Source organism: Cryptomeria japonica, chromosome 2 (genome assembly GCF_030272615.1).
Source record: "Cryptomeria japonica chromosome 2, Sugi_1.0, whole genome shotgun sequence".
Classification (NCBI taxonomy): Eukaryota; Viridiplantae; Streptophyta; class Pinopsida; order Cupressales; family Cupressaceae; genus Cryptomeria; species Cryptomeria japonica.
Genome location: NC_081406.1, coordinates 71,385,532 through 71,407,611, shown reverse-complemented (window position 1 = coordinate 71,407,611; position 22,080 = coordinate 71,385,532). Strand labels below are relative to the sequence as shown.

Below are 22,080 nucleotides of genomic sequence, written 5' to 3'. Positions count from 1 at the left end.
AAGTCTGATAGCACAGACTGCCCTACATGCCGAAAGAAGAAATCTATGGGTTGTAGACAGTGGTTGTTCCAACCACATGACCGATGATAAAAATAAATTTATCAAGCTTGAAGATTGGAATGGTGGTTCAATGAGATTTGGAGACAACTCATCAATCAAAATAAAGGGAAAAGGTACTCTAAACATTGATGGAAAACTAAAAGCACATGATGTGTATTATGTGGAAGGCCTAAAGCACAGTTTGTTGAGTGTGAGTCAGATGGGTGACAAAGGTTATAAATTCACCTTTGATTCTACCGTTTGCCAGATAAAGAAGGAGAGTACTGGTCAGATTATAGCCAAAGGTAAGATGACAGATGGTAATGTATACAATCTGAAAGAATGTTTTGAATACCAATGCATGTTGGGACAAGTGGATGAAAGTTGGTTGTGGCACAAAAGATTGGGCCACATAAATTTTGATAATCTGGTTGCAGTAAGAAAAAAGGGGTATGTAAGAAATATACTACCAATTATCAAACCGATGAGCATATTTTGTGATGAATGTGTGAAAGGGAAGTAGACTAAAGTGAGCTTCAAGACAAAAGAAAACAACACCTCGAGGCCACTTGAAATTGTACATATAGATCTGTGTGGTCCGACTAGAACAAGACCTCTTGCCAGTGAAAGATATTTTATGCTCTTCATTGATGACTATTCAAGAATGACATGGGTCACTTTCCTACAAGATAAATCGCAAGCATTTGATAGATTCAAGATCTTTCAAAAAATAATAGAGAAGGAAAGTGGGTGCAAGCTGAAATGTCTAAGATCAAACCGGGGTGGAGAGTTCACATCAAATGAGTTTGAAGATTATTGTGAAAGACATGGAATCAAAAGGCAATACTCAACCCCCAAGACACCATAGAAAAATGGTGTGTTAGAAAGGAAGAACGGGACAGTCAAGGAGATGGCTAGAACCATGTTAAATGAGGCAAGTTTGTTGGACATGTATTAAGTTGGAAATGAAAAGATTTATGTTTCAATACTATAGTCTTATTTCCTTTGATCAAGTATTAATTATACAATGAGCTGAAATTTTCTCAAGCTCCGACCAAGAGCAAACCATAATAAGTGTGTGGTCTTCAAGAATTCGAAAGAGGAAAACTAAATATTCATAAATAGAAACATAAAAACTAAGATGACAAATTCAACCTATGCCTTTGGAAAAAGGAAATACTTAATTTGAAGGTTGTTGTTCTTTTCCTGAAAGCTAAGCATACAATAAGAATATAAATGTCAGATTGGAAGAGTGAGAATGAACATGTTTCAGAACCATCATTAACCTTATCATGCAAAAAATTAGAAAGTAATGAAAAAAAAGATAAGCAAATAATGCTTTCATTTCAAGGAGTAATGAATTGGAATAAAACAACCCTGATTTGTTTTACCTTACTCGTGCATTAGTTATGTGAGGTCAAAGACCACTAATAGTACAATTTTAATATAGAAGCTTAATAAAGCAAAACATTCCCTTTGGTTTTAGAATTCCAAAAATTGAATAAAGTCAAATTCTAGAAGTGAAATACAATAGAACATCTTGTATCGTAGGAACATGTATGTATATAAGTGAGTGCTAGGTAGCAAGCACATGTATACGTGAATGATGTCTATATAAGACTTTTGAAACTGCCAATTTTAGTAAGAATGAAGAATACATAATATGTATGGAAGCAATTTTTGTTTCATAACACAATAATAGATTGTACCAAGACTGGTCTAGAGAGTATCTATTAAACATAGAGACAAGTGTGTTCTTATACACTTGTTAGTATGCAATTAGCATATAAGACAACCTAGTTTGTTAGTGTAGAAATTATGAATTTCTCAAGACCACAAACAACTATAAACCTTCATAATGAGTGTTAGGATTCCCAAAGATACTGAGAGGGGGGGGGGTGAATCCATATCTAACCGGTTGATAAATTTACTCGACTTAAAACATGAAAAACATATTAAAACTGTGTACCGGTAAACCAAAAATAATGCAATAAACAAGAATAACAACAACCACATGAGAAGCACACCATAACACAGTATTTTAACGAGGAAACCCGGTGTGGGAAAAACCTCGGTGGGATTTGTGACCCACAATATTCGCTTACTGGCCAATAAGGGAATATTACTCTTACAATAGGGGCCTGCACATGCAGGAAGGCCAAGTGCCTAGAGCTCACTACTCAATTACAAAAGAAGTCACACTGACTTACAAAAATGGATTATACTAATCCAATGTCTTGTACTGCTTCAGATCAGCATCTGCTATGCCAGATTCAATACCAGTTTAAGCTTTGCTACAACATAAATCCTTAACCAATATTTCGCATATTAGGTCTGCTTATCTCGCATCCTCTTTCACATATATTTCCTATTACAAAATGATCTCATACATATATAAGTCATATTTACAACTTGCCATGTCGACTTACAATGATTTTACAATTAATTACAAAATACATTTTAAACAAAATTGAAGTCAGCCAAGGTGTCGGTATCCTTCCTTTCACTACCGATGTTCTATGTGCCGGTGTAGAGTTTGTCTATCAGTGCCGGTGCCGGTTTCTTTGTCTTGCTGGTATCATATGATTGCAAGGTTGCCATCAATGACAAAACCTTCAATCACCTACAATTTCTCATTGGAGTGTGCATTTGCCAACAATGAGAAATATAATTCACCAATAGATAAATGATAAGATTTGAGATGAATAAAATGTACAAGAAGCTCTTCTTATAAAGGCAAGAGTGAAATGAAAGCACCAATGAGGTGCAAGGGTAGGTACAACCACCCAACACAAAATACTAAATGTAGGAAGTAATAAAATAATATTATTCTTACCTAACACCTAGGAAATAATAAATTGCCTAAGTAAACTTAAGCATGTGAGTAAATATTAATTTACTCCAACACCCCCCCTTAAGTGCAACTTAGGGAGTACACTTATTATGCAAAGATGCGAAATGGGTCCCAACTACTAGGCCATGTTAGGTAACCATGTAAAATGCAAATGCAATGAAATGAATCTCTCACAAGGCGGAGAAAAGGAGAAAACCTCAAGGGAAAAACTCCTCTCCAAAAGAGAGCAAACAAACAAAAAAATCATGATGCATGAAGGACTCAAGACCCCCCAAGGACTATATACATCATGTATATACAATCAAGTATCCCCCCATAAGAAGGAAGATGAGAGACATAATATCCTCTCCATAATGAAGAAGTTGCAATATCGATGAAGTATGATTGGAAACAAAAGATGACCCAATGTCTACAAGCAACACATCTTCCTTTAGGAAGAAACAAGTCCATCGAATGATGAGAATCCATGCCATGTCCAACTGAAAGGAGGAAGGAAGTCTCCAAATGTGATTCTCTGAAAACTGAATAAAAGCCTCCAAGCTTAAAGAACCCATCATACAAGCATGATCAAATTGAACCATGAAACATGAAAAATCAAGTGAAGGAGGAGGCTCATGAATGTCAATCTCCAAAGAAGGTGAAGAGGAATCTCCAACTAGAATGAGTCTGTCATCAAAGAGAAGAGAAACCCCCTCAAGTATGTCTCCCAAATCTGCAATATGAGACTCAACAAACCAATGTGAAATAACATCCAAGTACTCATCCCACACTACAAGATCTAAAATACTATGATCATCCTACTTAATAGTAGAACTCAAGTCCAAAGAAGCAAGAGATAGAGGAGTAGGAAGCTCAACACTCATCTCAAGAACACAATGATTCAAGTGTCCAAACTTCTCCTCACAAACATGATTCACCCTTGATGGATGGGTGCGCATATCAAAAACATCATCATCGTCATGAGAAAAATGTGAAAATGAATACAATCTAGAAGCATGATCCACAACTCTTGTCCCTAATGTAGACATAATCAGGAGTGAACTCCACTATCTTACCTTGTGCCCCATGAGTAATTTGATAAACTAAAAGGAGGTTAGTGGTCAATGATGGGACACAAAGAACATCATTAAATGTCCCCTCTCCCATTTCAATAAAACCTTTCCCACAAACCTTCATGTATGTGTTGTTACCCATCAATATGTTAGGAGAATTACAAGGATCAAAAGAAGAGAACATATCCATAGAAGATGCCATATGATAGAAATTATGAATTTCCCAAGACCACAAACAACTATAAACCTTCACAATGAGAAATATAATTCACCAATAGATGAATGATAAGATTTGAGATGAATAAAATGTACAATAAGCTCTCCTTATAAAGGCAAGAGCAAAATACAAGTACCAATGAGGTGCAAGGGTAGGTACAACCACCCGACACAAAATACTAAATGTAGGAAATAATAAATAATATTATTCTTACCTAACACCTAGGAAATAATAAATTGCCTAAGTAGACTTAAGTATGTGAGTAGAAATTAATTTTCTCCAACAGTTAGGATGACAAAACCCTGGATTGATGTTCCAACTAAGTAGGGTGGTGAACATTGTCTGCACGTTAAATTGTGCTTGCAACTATGAAAATCCTTTGGGCAAGGTGGCGCTCTGTTACACAAGTATCTATCAATTCACATGGTCCAGATGCACTACCTAATCAAAGGTCATACTAGCTAGGAGGTACCTATGGTTTGTGATCGACTAGAGTTGTGTATGGTCAAATATCAGGTTAAGATGTCATTAGACCTATTATTTATTTACACCCTTGTGAAGGGCAGGGCTGCTTCCAGTAGAAAGATGTACGAGGGATCACCAGGTCTATGGTTGGGTGGTAAATCAGTTTGATGATACTTTCCCTTTGGTCAATTACCATGGTTCTTAAAAGATTCGGAATGGAATCAGAATGTTGTTTGTTGTAAACTCGAAACTACTCTTGTATTTACTTAATGTTTTAATATGTTAGAGCATGTTCTTTGATTTGTATATATGCATATGAATTATTATTGGTTAATTGATGTTATTACTTGCTTATAGAAAAGATAAATTTCATTTACTTATGTTTCAAAAAAAAATTCAGATCTATGTTTGTCAATTGTTAAGATATTGAATGATAGATTACATTCTTTTCCTAATTAAGAAGTTTTAGCTTATTATGAAAATAATAAAAGACATATATGTAGGCAAAAAAAGTTAGTAATTCTAAGGGAATACAAAGGTGAGATTTGGATTTTGCTATTTCTAAATTTTCATAATTTGAGGTGGATACCACCAACTACCTCTTAAAATTGCATGGGTCATGCACCACCTTTACAGACCAATATTTATATGCATAAGGATAGTGCATATGTGCCACTATTGACCATAACAGACCAATCCATTAAAACAATCAACAAAATACTTCACTTCTTTAATATGGAAAAAAAAATACCATTGTCTAATTGATAGTACTAATCTATATAAGTAATAAAATTGACCACTCACTAAAACCTTAAATCTATCTTACACTAAAAAAATTAAATTTAATTGTGCATGGCTCTCCACATACCCGTATGCAATTGGCAGTATACTTTTAACATTAGGAAGAAATTTTTGTGAGATATTTTTTAAAAGGTTAAATTGTCAATCGGTTCTTGGTGTGTTGATGAAGTTGAAAGGTTCTTAGTCTTGCTGAATGCAAGGCTCCATTGTTAGAAAAAGATAAGCTGTATTAATTTGACAAATAGATACCTCACTCACCAAGGAGATGAATTTGTAGACAAACCTTAAAAAAGGAAGGGCTAACTCATATAATGAAGTGAATTTGTGGTTAAAAAAATGAAAGGTTAAATCATTTATAGTGAATGCATTTGAATGTATGTTTACTGCATAATCGGCGACTGGGCGAAATTTTTTCATCACAGGCAGGGTAGACTGTCAAATTTAGCGCCCTCTTTATAGAAAGCTGAAGTAAGCTGTCCAATTTATGCATTTAATGCAGTCAATTTTAACCTGCAAGTCATGGTGTTGACGAACCAGCTTTCCGTAGTCCTCCAATCTTCTCACCTACAACAATTAGTTTAAAACCAAATCCCACAATACGGCTCTGACAGCAGCAGAAATTCGGGAAAGGAGTAAGAAAACATCTTTTTGGTTTACACGCTTTCAGGAACAAAACAATTTGTTTTTTTCACCGTAGTCATTTTGAACAAGAATCTATGTCCATGCCGGGATCTTTCGCAACCCTGCAATTGGACATTATTATAAACTATATTTTCAGTAAGTGGCATCAGTACCGTTTATAACAAGTATTATTATATAGTATTCAATGGCTTATAAGCACACTACACTAAAAATGCCCCATGGTTTACGCCTCGGAAGTTTGAATGTGGAGGAGGAAACAAGGAAGTCACAGAGGGCTCAACATTTGTCGCAAGAATTAATACCCACGTCAATATACTCACAACCATTTAATACCAATGGAAGTTTTATTGATTTGTTTGCTCATTCTGTGCCCTGTATTAATTCAGGGCAAATCTACCATAGAGCCATGCAGTATTTCAGGCCCCTGCAGTGCCCTTGTGGGCTATGTTCTTCCTACAGATTTGAAAGTGTCTGAGCTAGCCACGCGGTTCCAGGTGGATCCATTTTCCTTGCTGGGTGCCAATGGATTCGATCCTTACGCTTCAGGTGCTCAAACTCAAATACTCCCGGCCAAATCAATGGTAAAAGTGCCCATAAAATGCTCCTGTGTGGATGGTATCCGTAAGTCTGTGTCTACAATGTATCAGGCTAACCAAGTGGACACATTGCAAAGTATTGCAGAATCAGTTTTTGGAGGCCTAGTCACATGGGACCAGCTTAAGGATGCTAATAAGATAGCTGATACAGGGATTATAGATGTGGGACAGTCGTTGGTGATTCCACTTCCTTGTACCTGTTTCAATGGGACTGATGATGGCCTTCCTGCTGTTTATATGTCATATGTTGTAAGAAATGGAGATAGTTTGATTAGTATTGGGAAGGCTTTTGGGACTACTGTCACAGATCTTATGGGTGTGAATTCTCTTCAGAGTTCCCTGATTACAGCAGGGGATATACTTGCAGTACCATTGAGCGGTAAGTTGATTTGTTACTTTATGTGTACTGTGTTCATTTTTAATACTTAAATAGCTACCCCTAAGTTTGTCCAATGGAACGGAAATTTAATAGTATTAAATATGAACTGCTGAGGATTGTGGATCAAACACTAAACACATTTAGTAGTATACCGATTACAAAACTCAGCTGCTGAAAATATCTTTAACAGTGTGTATCTAATGGTCATCATCAGAGGTCAGATGATCCTAATGAAACATGGATTATACCTGATTACAAATTTGCAGGAGGCATCGCACTAGATCAGAGAGGAAAAATCCAAATTTCTCATCTCGGGTTACCTGACTAGATGATTTTCCTTGAGTGGGTGTTGACCCAATGGAAATATGACTTTTCATTCCTGATCAACTTAATAGAAAAGTCCACTTTCCTGTCCTTTTCCTGTTTGGGCAATGATTGCGTCATTCACCTGTTCATGCTTTTGCTTGCACTTTGATCGTCGTATTCCTTTTTAGGCTATACGCAGCATTTAGACTGTTTTCCACTTTTTACTTCCTCCTTCCTTAGGTGTAGGTATTCTTTGAAGAATAATCTCAATCCATTTTTCCTTATTCTTTAATTGTCACGTTCTGCCTGAGAAAAACTACCTCACAAGCTGTTAGACCTCAACCTTATGGCAAAAAATCAGATACCTTACAATTCTAGAATCAGATAGGTCAACTATCCGCATAAAACTATATTTACAAATCTGTAGAGAAATAACCAGTGAATCCTCTTACAATGCAGAGAGTACAACGTAAGGTCAATTCGGATCAACACAGGCTTTAGAATCAGACGCATCTTCAATCATTTGCAGACTTGGAAATTTTGGATTTGGTTTTTATTATAAATTAGGCATAGGGACAATTTCGATGGCTTGATTTCTCCACACTATGTATTTTAAGACAAATACACATTACCATTCACTACTGTGAATCAGTGTTCACTGTTTTATGCACAGCAGAATGAATCATATTTCAGAGTTTGGGGTGAACAGAAGCCACTAATTCTGTTTCCTACGCTGGAATTTTCATTTTATTTATCCTTGGACAGATTTTATTTCAGTGGGACAGAAACTTGTGTGAACTTTGTTTCATCTTTGCTATTAAAAGGGGACTAGTAAATCGCAAACCATAGTTGTCCCCCAGTTTGTTTATTTTCTGATTGGAAGGTTCAAACTTATGATTTAATGCCTAATCTGTGCTACTCATGCTTACATGATAATGAATTGACATGATTTTAATAAATATTTACTAGTGCGAGATAAAAAGGAAAAATTATTAAAGATAAAAGGTAAAGGTAGTTTTTATATCAGGCCAAGCAAAATATCAAGTTAGTTTAAGGAATTCCATCATCAAACATTTGCGTTATTATTATTTTAAATTCCTTTGAGTTTACAACCCCTCACCTCCTCCATATTCAAGCATATGACCTCAATCGTGGAGTAGTACATGTGCCTCCATTATTGTTTACAATGTTTAGTAATCATTTACCCCGACTCTCCAGCCATATGTGATGGGATTTTCAACAGATACAACCATAAACTTAATTTGCCATTATTAGACATGGAAATCCTAGGAGAGCAACGCAAATATTTGTTGTCACTGATATGTTTTCCACCTGCATGAAATTCTCCAAGGTAGAGGTGATTCACGCTAGGATCTAAATACAAGCTGTCCATTAGGCTATGAGCTCCAAATAAAATGTTTTCAGAATAGTCCAGTAGAGAACAGAATTATTATAATTTATTCTCCTGCTTCATAATAGAAAACAAGATTTGATGAGTAAACATTCAAAACTGATAAGAAATTGCCTCCTAGATCTTCATCTTTTCTGCTATCTGTCCACTTCCTGATAAGCATACTACTTTGAGCTAGAATGGGCTGTCTTCCATGCCTGCATCTAAGTCTCAGATTTCAACTTGGTTTTTGATATCCATAAGTTCTCGTCTATCCTCAACAAGTTCGTGTTTCAGATCTTTTAGCTTCTCTCCTTGGACTCCATGACTGATGCTTGGTCCTTCATAGCTGCTTTGAGGCCCATCTTCCATTTCTGGGGACTGGAAATTGAGTGTCATCTTTTCCATCTGCTGCTGGAGCTGCTGACATGGTCTTTGATAACAAATGGATTTTCCTTGTGGTTCCGCAACTTTATTCCACAAGCTAGCTGTGGGTGGATGCAATGAGGATTCTGGCTGTTATTTTGTAGGAATTAATGCAATTATCTCAAGTTGATTAAAAAATATTGAAAACTGAATTCCACCTGAAGATTGAAGAGTTGTTATGCAGTGAGTTTACAAAACAACTTTCATCAACCACATCCAAGTCCAAAATACAGATTAATAATGCTCTTCAAGGTCATGGCTGATGTTTGGTAGTTGTATAGTTCTGACTTCATCTTCACTGAATGTATACTGTTATTTTCAAGTTTGGCAATGGAAATGTTTCAAGGGATGGATTCGGGAAACTATTTCAGCTTTGATGTCAGTTTTCCCTAGGATATGTTGTCCAATGAAACTTCTCCTCACTTTGTATATTTATTGCTTAATCACCCATACACATTTTCTAATAAAATCCTTACCAGAAAATTTTGTTCCCTTGTATATATCAGTGCCTCAACCAAACTATTCTAGGTTGCCTCCCAAGTACTTACCCTCTGCCCCAGCTCTTCCCGGGCTTTCTTAGCCATTTAATGGGATTAGCTTTATGCGTATCAGGTGAATTCATTATTCTTTGATCATGTACAATCCTGAAATATGTTCATATAGTCATAAAAGCATGCTCTTAGCATCAAAATTTTATTAACTTCTCACTTAATAGTTAATACTTTATGCAAGCTTCCAAGGAATAAGGTAAACATTGAATATGTCATCCTTTAAAGATAAAATGTTTCCTGAGAGTTCTATAAATGTTGTTTTTCCAAAATGGAACTTTGGGAGTTCCTAAGGAGCAAGGTGAAGTATGTCTAAATTTAGTGATGCAGGAGCATCTTGGTTCACTAGCAATCTTCATCAACCAAAAATATTTTCCTTGCTTGATTTGTTTGTTTTCCTTTGTTTTTGCTTGTAGAAATGGATGTTCAATTTCTTGGAAATTTGGTGGAATTTTGATCAAGTTAGGAACTTTTAGAGGTTTCCTAGGTTTGCAAATCAACCGGTTTGCCGAAAGTGCAAATCATCAACAAAGAATACATGAAGGCTGGTTCATTGATTCTTTCATTCGTTGAAATGTCAAAGATTTTCTTTTTCGGTAAAAGTCCAAGTTGACGGACTTCTTGGTTTGTCGAAATGCCAATTTGTCAAAGTGGAGTTGTTCATGTGGATTCTTTGTTAGCAAGGTTTGTGAACTCATCGGAATACTGAAGTGATTCTTAAGTCCTTGTAAGCACTGAAATGAAGACAATTCCAAGGTTCTTGAGTTCGAGGTGTTGTTGAATTGCTAGTTGCCAAAAAGGGTGAGAAGGCTAGGGAAGTTTGTGAAATGAAGTTGGGTTCATGGATTTTGAAAATTGTCGAAATGGCTAATGGCTAAGGGTGATGAACTCCTTTGTTTGTCGAAAGGTGGTATCATCAAAGAAGAAATGGACCAAGGAAAGGAACAAATGTTTCATGGAGAAGTTGTTAACCAAAACGCTGAATCGTCTAAAAGGCAAAACAACTAAGGGAGAGAGCTCTAAAGGTTCATGAAAGCTCAATAAGGCTAATACAAATGTTGATTGGGAGCAAAACTTCCTGTTGTCATTTCATGCCCCCATCAGTGCCCATTGATGATAACCGATTTGAGAAACCTTAATGGGCGCTTGCCCTTAGCCTTTTCACAAAAAAATTCATCTGAAAAGGTCAAGTTTTCACTAAGTTATGTTAAGTCGAAGTTTTGGCCTGGTTTCAAAACCTACTTCAGGCTCCAACAAGGTTCTCAAAACCTTGTTGGGCCCCAAATTGGTTTTCGCAACCTCTTTTTCTCTATCTCTCGCCCTTCCTTCAACCTTTTTCCCCTTTTTGCCTAAGTCACGAATACTTATTGAAATTTCCATATGGTTTCGAAACCTTTGTTGGGTTCTGACATGGTTCTCGAAACCTCACTTTTCGCCGACAAGTTTTACTTTCCTTTTAAGTTGTTTCTTCCTTGTGCTAGCATTTTGTTAAGTTTTCAAGGCCTTCAAGCTTTTCTTTCCAAGAATGCAAGTTCAAAGACCTTCATTTCGGCGACACAAGTGGTTTTGAAATCACTGTCGGCTCTCAACATGGTTCTCACAACCATGTCGAAGCTCGACAAGAAACTCATAACTTATTTTAATGAGGACCAACTCTTCATGGAGGAGATTTTCGAGAGTCCACAAGGATGATTTTGGTAAGGAAGAGAGGTTTTGAAACCTCTGTTGGAGCTTGACAAGGTTTCCAAAACCTATTTCAAAACCTATCCAAGTGTTGATCAAGCTTAATTTCAAGCTGTTGCTTCTTCAAAAGGCGAGCCATGTGGTGGCTTTGTGCGCTACTGGTAAAAGTTAAGTCAAAAGGATCTTTTGAGCAGGGGTCGCCCGACAGTGCGCCACTTGTTGAGGCCGTGCAACTCCTACCGAGCCCGAAGACTTAGGTTTGCAACGCAATGTGCTCGGGCACCATGTGGCATCTTCACGTGAGTTCGTAGATAGAGAGGACAGGTTCCACCGTTCAAGTGTGATTGTGCACTTTGATGACATGTGTCACCCCTAACATGTTGACGATTTCTCATTGGCCCATTGACCTTTCAATTGGTTTTCTTAGGACAAGGTCATGGCCGTTGATCTTTTTGATCGATGTCCTTGTTTCAGAGCTACTTTGTAACCCTTTTACCATCTAATAGCCTGTACATCTTTAGGAATCAATGACCAGTATTTAAATTCTTGTGGCAATCATGCATACCAAACAAATTAAATGCCTATCACACCCATTACCATCTTTTGGGGATCGAGATAGAATAACAATGCCATTAAAGGGCGATGAGTGCATCCCATACTTTTGCAGGCTCCAGTTGCTTGCGGCCATGCCCATTTATAGCCTATGGAAGTTGTCAATTGTCAAAGAATGATCAAATTAACTCCAACTCCTCTCCTCGGCTACCAAAATTTAATGCAGATCTCTACCCTACGTTAGAGAATGTCCTCTATGACTCTGCTGATCCAATTTGGTTCTCTTCTAATAACCCCAACTGGTTTAGGGTCTGAACCTTAACTATAATATCTTAGTTATGTTTGATCTATAAAGGCAAATTTTGTAGCTTTTTCCAAAGGTAGTTCTCCCTTTATTTCTCTTGCAGATACCCATGTTCTGCAACTATAAATTAGCCTAGCCTCTGTGCTAATGGAAATGAATCATTTTACATCTTTCTTTTGGATATGTTGTGTAAATACTTTTTACCTTCATGTTTGAATGCATTCTTTCTGTTTTTCTATGTTTGTATGTTGTGTTAATTATGTTTGTGGGTGCTGGCTATGAATATTTCCTTTCCTCCCAGCATCTTATAAAATCCTAACCTCCATATATGTCTCTAGAGACCAATAAGATAAATAATTGTGTAAGTACCTTGGTTATTTTTATTGATGTATTGTCCAGTTATGGGCAGCGATAAACAACTCTTAATCTAGGTGCATCAACTCCCTTTTCTTTTCATGCATTTCCTTCTCCCCTTTTCCTTTGCAAGTTGGTAGATTAGTTTGGAGTAGGGTTTCTAAGTGTTGAGCTGGTCCAACACTCTACATCTAGGTCAGCCGACCTTCTCTGGAGACTCAACCCCTTGCGCAAGGTCCCACACTTCGGGGTTGTTTCCATGTTTCACAAGGTTGTTGAGTTGATATCTCAACAAGGGTGTAAACTTTTGTGACAACAATTCCTAGCTGTACAAGGAACCCAACTAAGGAAGACCCGCAATAATAGCAACAGGGGCATGGTAGCTGTATGTCAGAGGTTGTTATAATGACAACGACAATGAATCTAGGGTATAGTTGTGGAGCCAACATATCAAGTGTATGTGTTCTTGCTAGAGGGAGGCAGCTATTGGGTGACAATTTAGCACAAGTCGAGAGAGTGACAAGTGAGGGGTAATTTCTGTGAGACCCAAAACCTTCCCATATGGCAGATTTTGGTTGAACCGTTCAACTATTGTTCCACTTCCTCTTTCGATGGTTGAACCACCACACAGGAAATATAAAAAGAAAGATCAAATATTGTATAAGGGTCTTTGGCCAACTAAGAAAAGGCATAAACCAAGATTGAGAGGGCTTGTGGGAAGATGAACAAGGGGTAAGGACTGCTAGAAGGAAACGACAAGAGTGGTATGTGAGTGTGAGGCTGTGTGTGTGTGTGTGTGTGTGTGAGAGAGAGAGAGAGAGAGAGAGAGAGGGCCATGTGAGTACGCCTGGTTAATTTTAGCAATCAGATTAATCAATAAATAACAGAAAATCAGAATGAAATGAAGAACAAACACATAACACACATATACCTTGGGAAAACCTCCCTCTTGGAGGAAAAACCCAGCATCAAAAGGTCTCAGATCTGATTGTATTAGGGCAGAAATAAACAATTACAAATTTGCCCAGCTAGGGCTAGACAGGAGCAGACTTATCTGAATGTTAAACTCAGATCTGAACTTAGCTGAATTCCAATGTGATAATGAGCAGACCTGTTCGCATGTGATAATGAGCACACCTATTCGCATGTGCCGCAGACCTGTTGGTTTTTTACCAAACAAGTATATATGCAAGTGTTTTATCCCACATTGCTTGTGTGGTGAAAATGAGAGACTTTGTTCAAGAGAGGATAAGATGCCTTGGTATTTTATTCTGTGTTCGCATGTGCATAAAAAACACTTCAACAAGATCCTAGGGCAGAGTAGAATCAGATTTCTTTAGCCTGAAGATGCACGCACAACATGAAGGGAAGTCACCACCTTTGAGATGATTCGCATGACAAGGAGACCTCCCAAACAAGTTTGCTATGCAAGGAATTAGATTTGCTGTTCTCCAAGTTGAATTCGCTGGTCTTGAATGCTGGCAGATCAGAATTCGTATGGCAGAAGATATTCGCTCAACAAAAGTAGATTTTTGCTGGAGGAGTGAATGTGTTCTAAGCCTTTATCATCCCTTACATATATATGAGTTACAAATGATCTAATAGTCTTGGTCGGCCGCAAGGTGTTTGGCACCAAGATGTAATTTGAATTTACAATTACAAGTTACATCCACTTTGAGTCTTGCCCTATAACAAGTTACCCTTTACATTTTGCTTATGCACCCAAATAGGGCCTGCCCTTTTAATATTACAAGTTACAATTTTGTGCCCAGCCCCAATTACATTAAGTGACCGCATAAGTCATCACAATATACAATAAATTTTAATGACCAAGGGCCACATTAAAATTTAATACGCTAGGAATCCGACCTAGCTATTTTCAACAGGCCCAAATGTAATCTGTAATGCATGTAATGTTCTAAAGCAATTAATAAAAAAATACTTTGAGTTTGTTGTGTATGTATTTGTATATCCGTTGTGTGTTATGACTTATGAATGTGTGGGTTGCATGATTGGGCGGTCTGGTAAGACTCCATGGCCACGACTGCACCATTTAGTGTTTGTATTCAAATTAACTATGATTGTATTCCAATTGAATTAGTTAAACATAGTTCTGATATATGGTAACAATTAACAACTAAGCCACTAGATATTTTGAGGTACTCATGTTTGACTTGCACCTAGCATATGTAATTCATATACAAGTATGGACACCCAATGGATATGTCATTACATACCCTATATGCCAAAGTATTCTTTTCCATATTTGGATTCAGCTTGCATACTACGATGCCATGCTCAAACTATATTTGGATAGGCACAGTGATATTTAGGAGGCCAATTCTAATCATTAGTCTAGTATTTTAAGGAAGAAATAACAGCCATCTCAACATATTTAATTTCTAAACTAGCATATTTGTTTACAATGGATGAAAATTTGGCTGATTTTTGGTTTTGGACAAGACACTAATATCTTTATAATAACTTATCATTTCTAACATGATAAAAGATTGATACCTAATACACTTGAAAAGGGATTTTTTATTCAAAGCAATAATTAATAACATCAACTCTTAAAATATATATGTACTCATTGCAATTCAAGAATTTGCAGTGTGTCAATGTCACTCCAGAAAAATGGGATTGATAGTTCATTCCTTGACATCGTCTACTTCCAACTTGTTTATGGTTTCCTATATAAGTTGCACTCAAATACTATTTGAGTCTTGAACTCAAGTCTTGACAATGGTACAATAAGTTCACAATCCTATGTTACCCTAAGTTTCTAGGATGTGGACGACAGGGGATATGGGGATGAGTTCCAAGGACAGTAGGGGACGGCTGTATAAAAAATAAGAAAAATTCGAAATATATAAGTAAATTTCAAATATTCATATGATAACACTGATAAAACATTCATCATATACATTATAGTTCCTTAATATATAACAATTGTGGTGAATTAAGAGTTCACATGAGTCGAAAAAATTAGAAAATGTCAAAATTTAATTGCTTTCATTATTCATTGTAATATGCATGTGATATTAAAAAATAGTATACAAGTTACAACAAAATGTCCGAAGGCTACAATTTTCACTTTCAGCTACAATATGAAAATGCAAAAACAGCGTAAGTTTCTTTTTATTTCCTCCTCATTTAGGGCGAGTTGGGTGTGGAGGCTATTGGCACATGAAGTCAGTTTTCTTTATCCAGCATTGATTAAATAGTTGATGACAAATACCATGGTAGTGAATCGTATGTGCTAGGCACAGCCAAAGGCCTAAAGGCCAAGGGGTTGCAGGGGGGTGGATGTAGCCTCCTTGCCCGTGTCAAAGGAGAATTCCTTTTTTTATGACTTAGTATTTTTTTTAAATGTTCCTATGTTTTTTCAAAAATTGGGGATGTCCCTAGGTGTCCCCCCATCCCTAGAACATTTTGAAAAGAAGGATGCCCCCAAAAAATTCTAGGGATGCATCCCCAATTTGCCCTATCACAATCTACTTTCCAAACTTTTCTACACCAAATACAAGAGTAGGTACAAACCAGCTCTGAAATGTACCTCGATCTTTTAATTTCTCACCGAGGTTAATTGTTACTTGTATTTTGTACTTTGGCACATGATAAGGTTGAATTCATTATTAAAGCAACATATCTCTCTGATGATAGGGATTCCATTTTTTACTAGCCAATCAAATCTCTCTTTGTTTTTATCATATCTAGTTTCTTGTCTGAAGCTTTTTTTCTAACTCTCAAATGCTAGCACATTTGTTTCAATAATGGTAATGTTTTTATTGTCACTTCACAAACTCTGAATCTGTAATGTCCCCTTTTGGGAGGACACTAAATCTTGTCTAATATACTTGTCGAGTTATTGCAAGTTATGTATATTCAGTCTACTATAGTAATTTGGACAGATTCAATTTGATGTTGTTTCCCTCTTTAAATGCACAGGTCTGCTGTTTATATCAATCTGATTTGCTACCTATACTCAGATATATATATATGTGTGTATGAGAATCCTTTCTATTCCATCAGGTCTAATTCTCTGATTATTGATTTAATGTTTCCTCTTCTTTTCCTTCAATGCCTTCTTTATTATTGTTTGCAGATTTGTATTTGTGTTCTGATCTCTTTGATAAATGTTCATATCATTCTTCCAGACTTTCTTATAATTCTGATTTAGGTCTGCTCCTGAATCTGCTTTTAATGCTTCAGATATTTTGTTCTACTCCATGGATCCTACCTTCTCAAATGAAAACTTCTCCACTTTATATCCTCCAATGTAAGGGAGAGTCACACCTCTTCTTTATGGTCACGACCTTTCACAATTACCACCCTTCAAAAGGGTCACAACCTTTCATCATTGCTGCCCCTTTGAAAGAGTCACTTCCTTATCTTCTTCCCATTAATGCTTCTTTAATTCCTTTGCTCCCTTCTTTCTTCCTTTTTCTCCCCCCCTTTTTTTTCCAAATGAAGTTTTCTTCTCTCCCTTTTATATCTCATGTTTGAGGGAAGTCACAACTTTTCATTTCATGCCTTTTGACCATTCATTAAACTTAACTAAATTTTAATTATATTAATTTTTATTTTTATTCTTTTATATTTCAATTTATTATTATTATTTATTAATAAATCCTATTTCAACAAGGGGACATTGCAGAATCTTATCTAGAATTGAGATTGAGGACTAAAATTTCAAGGGGTGCTTTTCAACCTAGAGAATCATAAGAAATGTGGGGAATTTTCCGTTTGAAGAATAGGTGATTCTTTCTCAAGAGCCTCACTATAAAAAGCTTAAGACCTGGAGAACCATGTTTAAAAAATAGGAGAATGAACATTGCTAGTTTGAATGACACCGTGTCATTTGCGTATCCATTTATATTGTAGATCTGAAATCAGTTACTAATGTCATCTCATTGTGACCAATGAGCATAATCAGCATTTATGTTTAGCTGATAAGCTCAATACCAGAGTTGCTTTGATCTTCAGCATCCTTGGAAAAGTCAACATTTCTTAAATAAATAATACATACATTTTGCATAGGCCCTTCCAATATTTTGCTATTGCCTATTTACACTTCCTTTGTTCCCCGTACCTAGATGGTGGCACTGCACATGTAGGTCAGTTTTGGTGATAAGCAGTAGCCTTCTAAAGTGTACTTTTCCGTCATATATTTCCAACACCTGATGATTTGATAATTGAATATTTATTTTGATCTATTTCATACTTCCTGACGCGATTTCTGTCCAACTTAAGGATAGAGACTTAAGACTCCGTAGAGGAAAATCTGTTGTTAAATGCTGATGTATGCCAACTTTTGTCATTTTAATCAAATATGGTGCCTTTAATACAGTGTAAATGAAAGTGTTGGAAGCTTGTTCTAGATTTTATCATAACTCAGGTGAAAGATGAAGCAGTTTAAAGAACTTCAATTTAGCATTTGGCTCAAATTGTGCAGATTTGAACCCTTAACTTGATTTTGAGTCCTTTTGGATATTCTTAGTGCAAAATGTAAACCCTGGTTGGGTCATAGATTTGAAACCATTGTAATCCTAGTGCCTTGATTCTGCCCAGTTAGTCTGATACTTTGCAAAAGTTGAATCCTTGTGTGACTTTAGAACCTTTGTATTCTTGAATAAAAGGACTTTCATTAACACCCAATGAGAAATATGTATCTTATATACATTCTTTTGTCTAACAACAGTGCTTATTTGCAGCTTGTTCGTCAAGTAACTTGAATTTGTCTTCAGATAGTGATTTACTTGTAGCCAATGGGAGCTATGCTCTCACTGCCAACCGTTGTGTGCAATGCAACTGTGGTCCAAATGAAATGAAGTGAGTCACTGATCTTAACTTTAGACTCATCATGGTTCTCCTATCTTGTCATAATAATTGAGTAGATTTCTTCCTCTAATGCATTGGGAAATTGGCAGCTTACATTGTGTAGAATCCACTCTGGGAACCTCATGCCCCAGTATGCAATGTAATGACAGCAACCTGCTTATTGGGGATGCCATTGAACAACAAACAAGTGCTGGCTGTAATGTGACCGCATGTTTATATGGTGGTTATCTTAATGGTACAATTGTTACAAAGTAAGTGTATGTTGTTTCTTTGTTCTGAGCTATTGGATTCCTTCCTAAAAGTTGAATATTCCTTGACTGCAATCATTTTAATCCCTGATGACTTATTTCATTTTTCTTTCTGTTTGCAATTGCAGTTTAACAAATTTCCTCCAACCTCAATGCTTAGGTATAATTTCATATCTTTATCAGTTTCTTGTTTAGAATCTTTTTAACTTACAAATTGTGAAGGTGATGCCAGAGTTTGCTTAAATTGATACCAAAGGTTATAGACTGACAAATTCAGGATGCAGGTAAATATCTTGGGCCTGTTTACACAAAACCTCCTACGTCGCCAGCAACGACTACACAGAATTCAACAATTCCAGAGTCTCCATCATCTGCCATGTCCCCGTCATCACATACCATAGGAGTAGTCAAGTCCAATCCTGCAAGCCAGCCACTTGGTAGTAGTTGTCCTGCAAATGAGCCTCTGAGATGGCTCTCCCTCCTAAGCATATGGATAACTGGGCTACCTTATCTGATCCATGTTTGTGCCAGGTAGTTCAGAGGACTTTTCAAATTTACAGTATTCAAATTTTTGTCAGTGCTGCGTAGTCATTTTTTGGCAATAAATTTTTGCCGAACTGAAAGCTGCTTCAGTTCTTGGTTGATTTCAACTTTCTTCTAGCATCTATAGATTCTATACACAAAAAAATACTGTACGTCTCATTCGATAAAAATCTGAAGTCGAGGCACCGAACATTGGTATTACCAATTTAGATACGATTTGAATGGATTCATGCGAGTTGTAAAGATATCAAGAATTTTTGAAACCTGAAACAAGCTTTTGTTATGTTAATTTGGAAGTACTGTATTTCCCTTTAAGAGTCCCTTCACTTGAATGTAAAAACTGTTGGTTTGTGATTATCCCATACCACAGAGTAACCTTATACAGCATTTCATCTACCAAAAATTTTGTTAATTTTGAACAGATTTTGAATGAAAGGCCCAGGATTTGTACCTTGGCATCTTCTTTCTCTCAGGTAAAGGAGCTTGGCTTTATGTGTGTGTATTCTTGCATTGTCATTTACCATGATCTCTGTTTTCTTTTTATCATGAAAAATCCTAACCATTGCATAGAGTGGATGATGGTAATGCAATTAGAGAGTAATCACACCATGTGGTACACTCATTGGGTGATATGAGCTCTAGTATGTGCTCATGAATAACAATGCTAGGAAAATCAAAGAAGTTTTCATTTCATTTTTGGAGGCATCTGGTATGGAACTTAATGTAAGGCTAAGCAGATCTACTATGGAACTTAATATAAGCAGATCTACTATTTATCCCGACATGAATGGTATTGAATTCATGATCTTATTAAAAAAAATGTAGGATTCAAAAAAGGAAGCCAAGTGCGGAATAATGATTCCAAATGCTAAATCTAATAAGAGAGTTCTGCAAAAAATTTCTTCGAAACACTTTAACTGCTATATATTAGATAAACACATACAAATTCAGATTTAAACAAATAAAAATCATAACACCAGATATACGTGGGAAAACCCTTTCGAAAAAAAAAACCCACACCCCAAAAGCTAGACTCAATTGTATTATCAATAACAACCAATAGTTACAATACAATGCATAGAGCCAATGCTCTTTAGGAGTAATAACATCAACAGTGAACTCACGAGAAAATCTGGCACATAAAAGCTTCTTAGAAGATATCCAACATATCATACGAAATATGCTAAGAAGCCACATTTATAAAGCTCAACATAAGTGATTAGCGCCCATGGTTTCCAAACCCAATTGTTAATTTTAATACTTTCAGATTGATATAAACTTAGAAATCAGAATTTAGTTTCTAACTAGTTTGACTAGCTAAAAGATTTAGAGATTTCTAGATTTAGTGATAACATAGAAATGAACAAAAATGAGAACAAGACACGGTTACCCTGGGAAAACCTCCTAGGAGGAAAAACCCAGCGAGAAAAGATCCTCAGATCTGATTATGGATTATAGTCATATAATCATTACAACACTTATGTCAAGTATTTGAAGATGCAGATGTTGTTGTCACAAGAAGGATGGCAGATTGAGTCAGCTTCCTTCAAGATTAGCTTGCTGTCACAGAGATGATGATTGCTGCCACTTGGATGATGTTTGCTGCCCCTTTAAACTAGTTCACAGTCCTTCAAGAGAGTTTGTTGTGCTTTCAAGGGAATTCATTGTGCATCTACTAAGGTTCGTTGACTTCTAATGATGATTTGTTGTCTTTTGAATATGATTCCCTAAACACATAGATTCTTTGTTGTAGGATACCGAAGTATGAATGTAATTGCTTCTTTAACCTTCACATATAGCAGATGTATATTTCGCATGGAGAGATCTTGTGAGTGAATAATAATGTGAGGTTGACATTTATTTATATGTGGAGCGAAGTCTAAGTTAGGTCGGCTTTACTTTATAATTAACTTTATTTATTATTTTCCCTTTTTAGCAAATTGCCTTGTTGAATAGGGTTGGCCCTATTTAGGAACACGTTGAGTGTGGCGTGAGGTTTAAGTTGCCGTGAGGTATAGGGCTGTTGACGTGTATTTTGTACACTGCCTAACACAGAATAAAATACCCAAAGGTACCTTATCCTCTCTTGAATAAAGCCTCTGATTGCTGAAGATGTTGCGAAGAAGGATCAATCAGAATGACTCCAAGGTTCTGTAATGTAGGGTCTCTACGTGTGGATAAGCACCAGTGGTCGTTGTGAATGTTGTTTCATCAAGGGGCCTTACATTTCCGTTCAGGAATAGAGTTTCCTAAAACTAACAAGTTCTCAAAAAGATCAAAAGGTAGGGTTTGCAAGAGATGAATCCTAATCTAATCCTAAGAATGACTCAATGTAGGCTAGACTTGGTAAGATCCGACCAATTTCAGTATTGCCAAGGAATTACAACTCTACTGAGATTGATGCGATCTTCTAAGGTGATTATTGATTTTCAAATCATCAAGAATCATAGACACTACCATGAAGGTACATATCAATAGTTCAATGATGGTTGAAGGTTTAAGCAATCCAAATATCTCCAGTTGACCACACAAGGCGTCCTTACAATTAGTAAGAAGCTAGTGGTTTGGAATATGAATCTCACCAAAGATCAAGCTCAACACTTAGTCCTTCAAATTTAAACACTACTTCGACTGAGAATGATTCAAGAAAGTAAACAACCATGAAGATAACCACGAGAATTGCAATAAAACACCATAACTTCAATATTTTATTGATCTCAAAGTCAACATAGACAACAATTGCTTGAAATTCTTTCTTCAATGCTCAATCTTGCTACAAAATAACTTTCTTCTCAAAAGCTCTAATCCTCTAACTACTATTCTATCTCTCTCTTATT

At 36.4% G+C, this 22,080-nt stretch overlaps 1 protein-coding gene across 1 annotated transcript; it reads left to right on the top strand.

Moving 5' to 3' along the window:
* The first annotated feature begins 6,002 nt into the window (after positions 1–6,002).
* On the top strand, positions 6,003–19,558 carry LOC131070760 (lysM domain-containing GPI-anchored protein 1). Its single transcript, XM_058006403.2, has 5 exons — positions 6,003–7,045; positions 18,326–18,443; positions 18,542–18,703; positions 18,829–18,860; positions 18,985–19,558. The coding sequence occupies exons 1-5, from the start codon at positions 6,406–6,408 to the stop codon at positions 19,233–19,235; spliced, it is 1,203 nt and encodes a 400-aa protein (XP_057862386.2). The 5' UTR covers positions 6,003–6,405; the 3' UTR covers positions 19,236–19,558.
* The last annotated feature ends 2,522 nt before the right edge of the window (positions 19,559–22,080 follow it).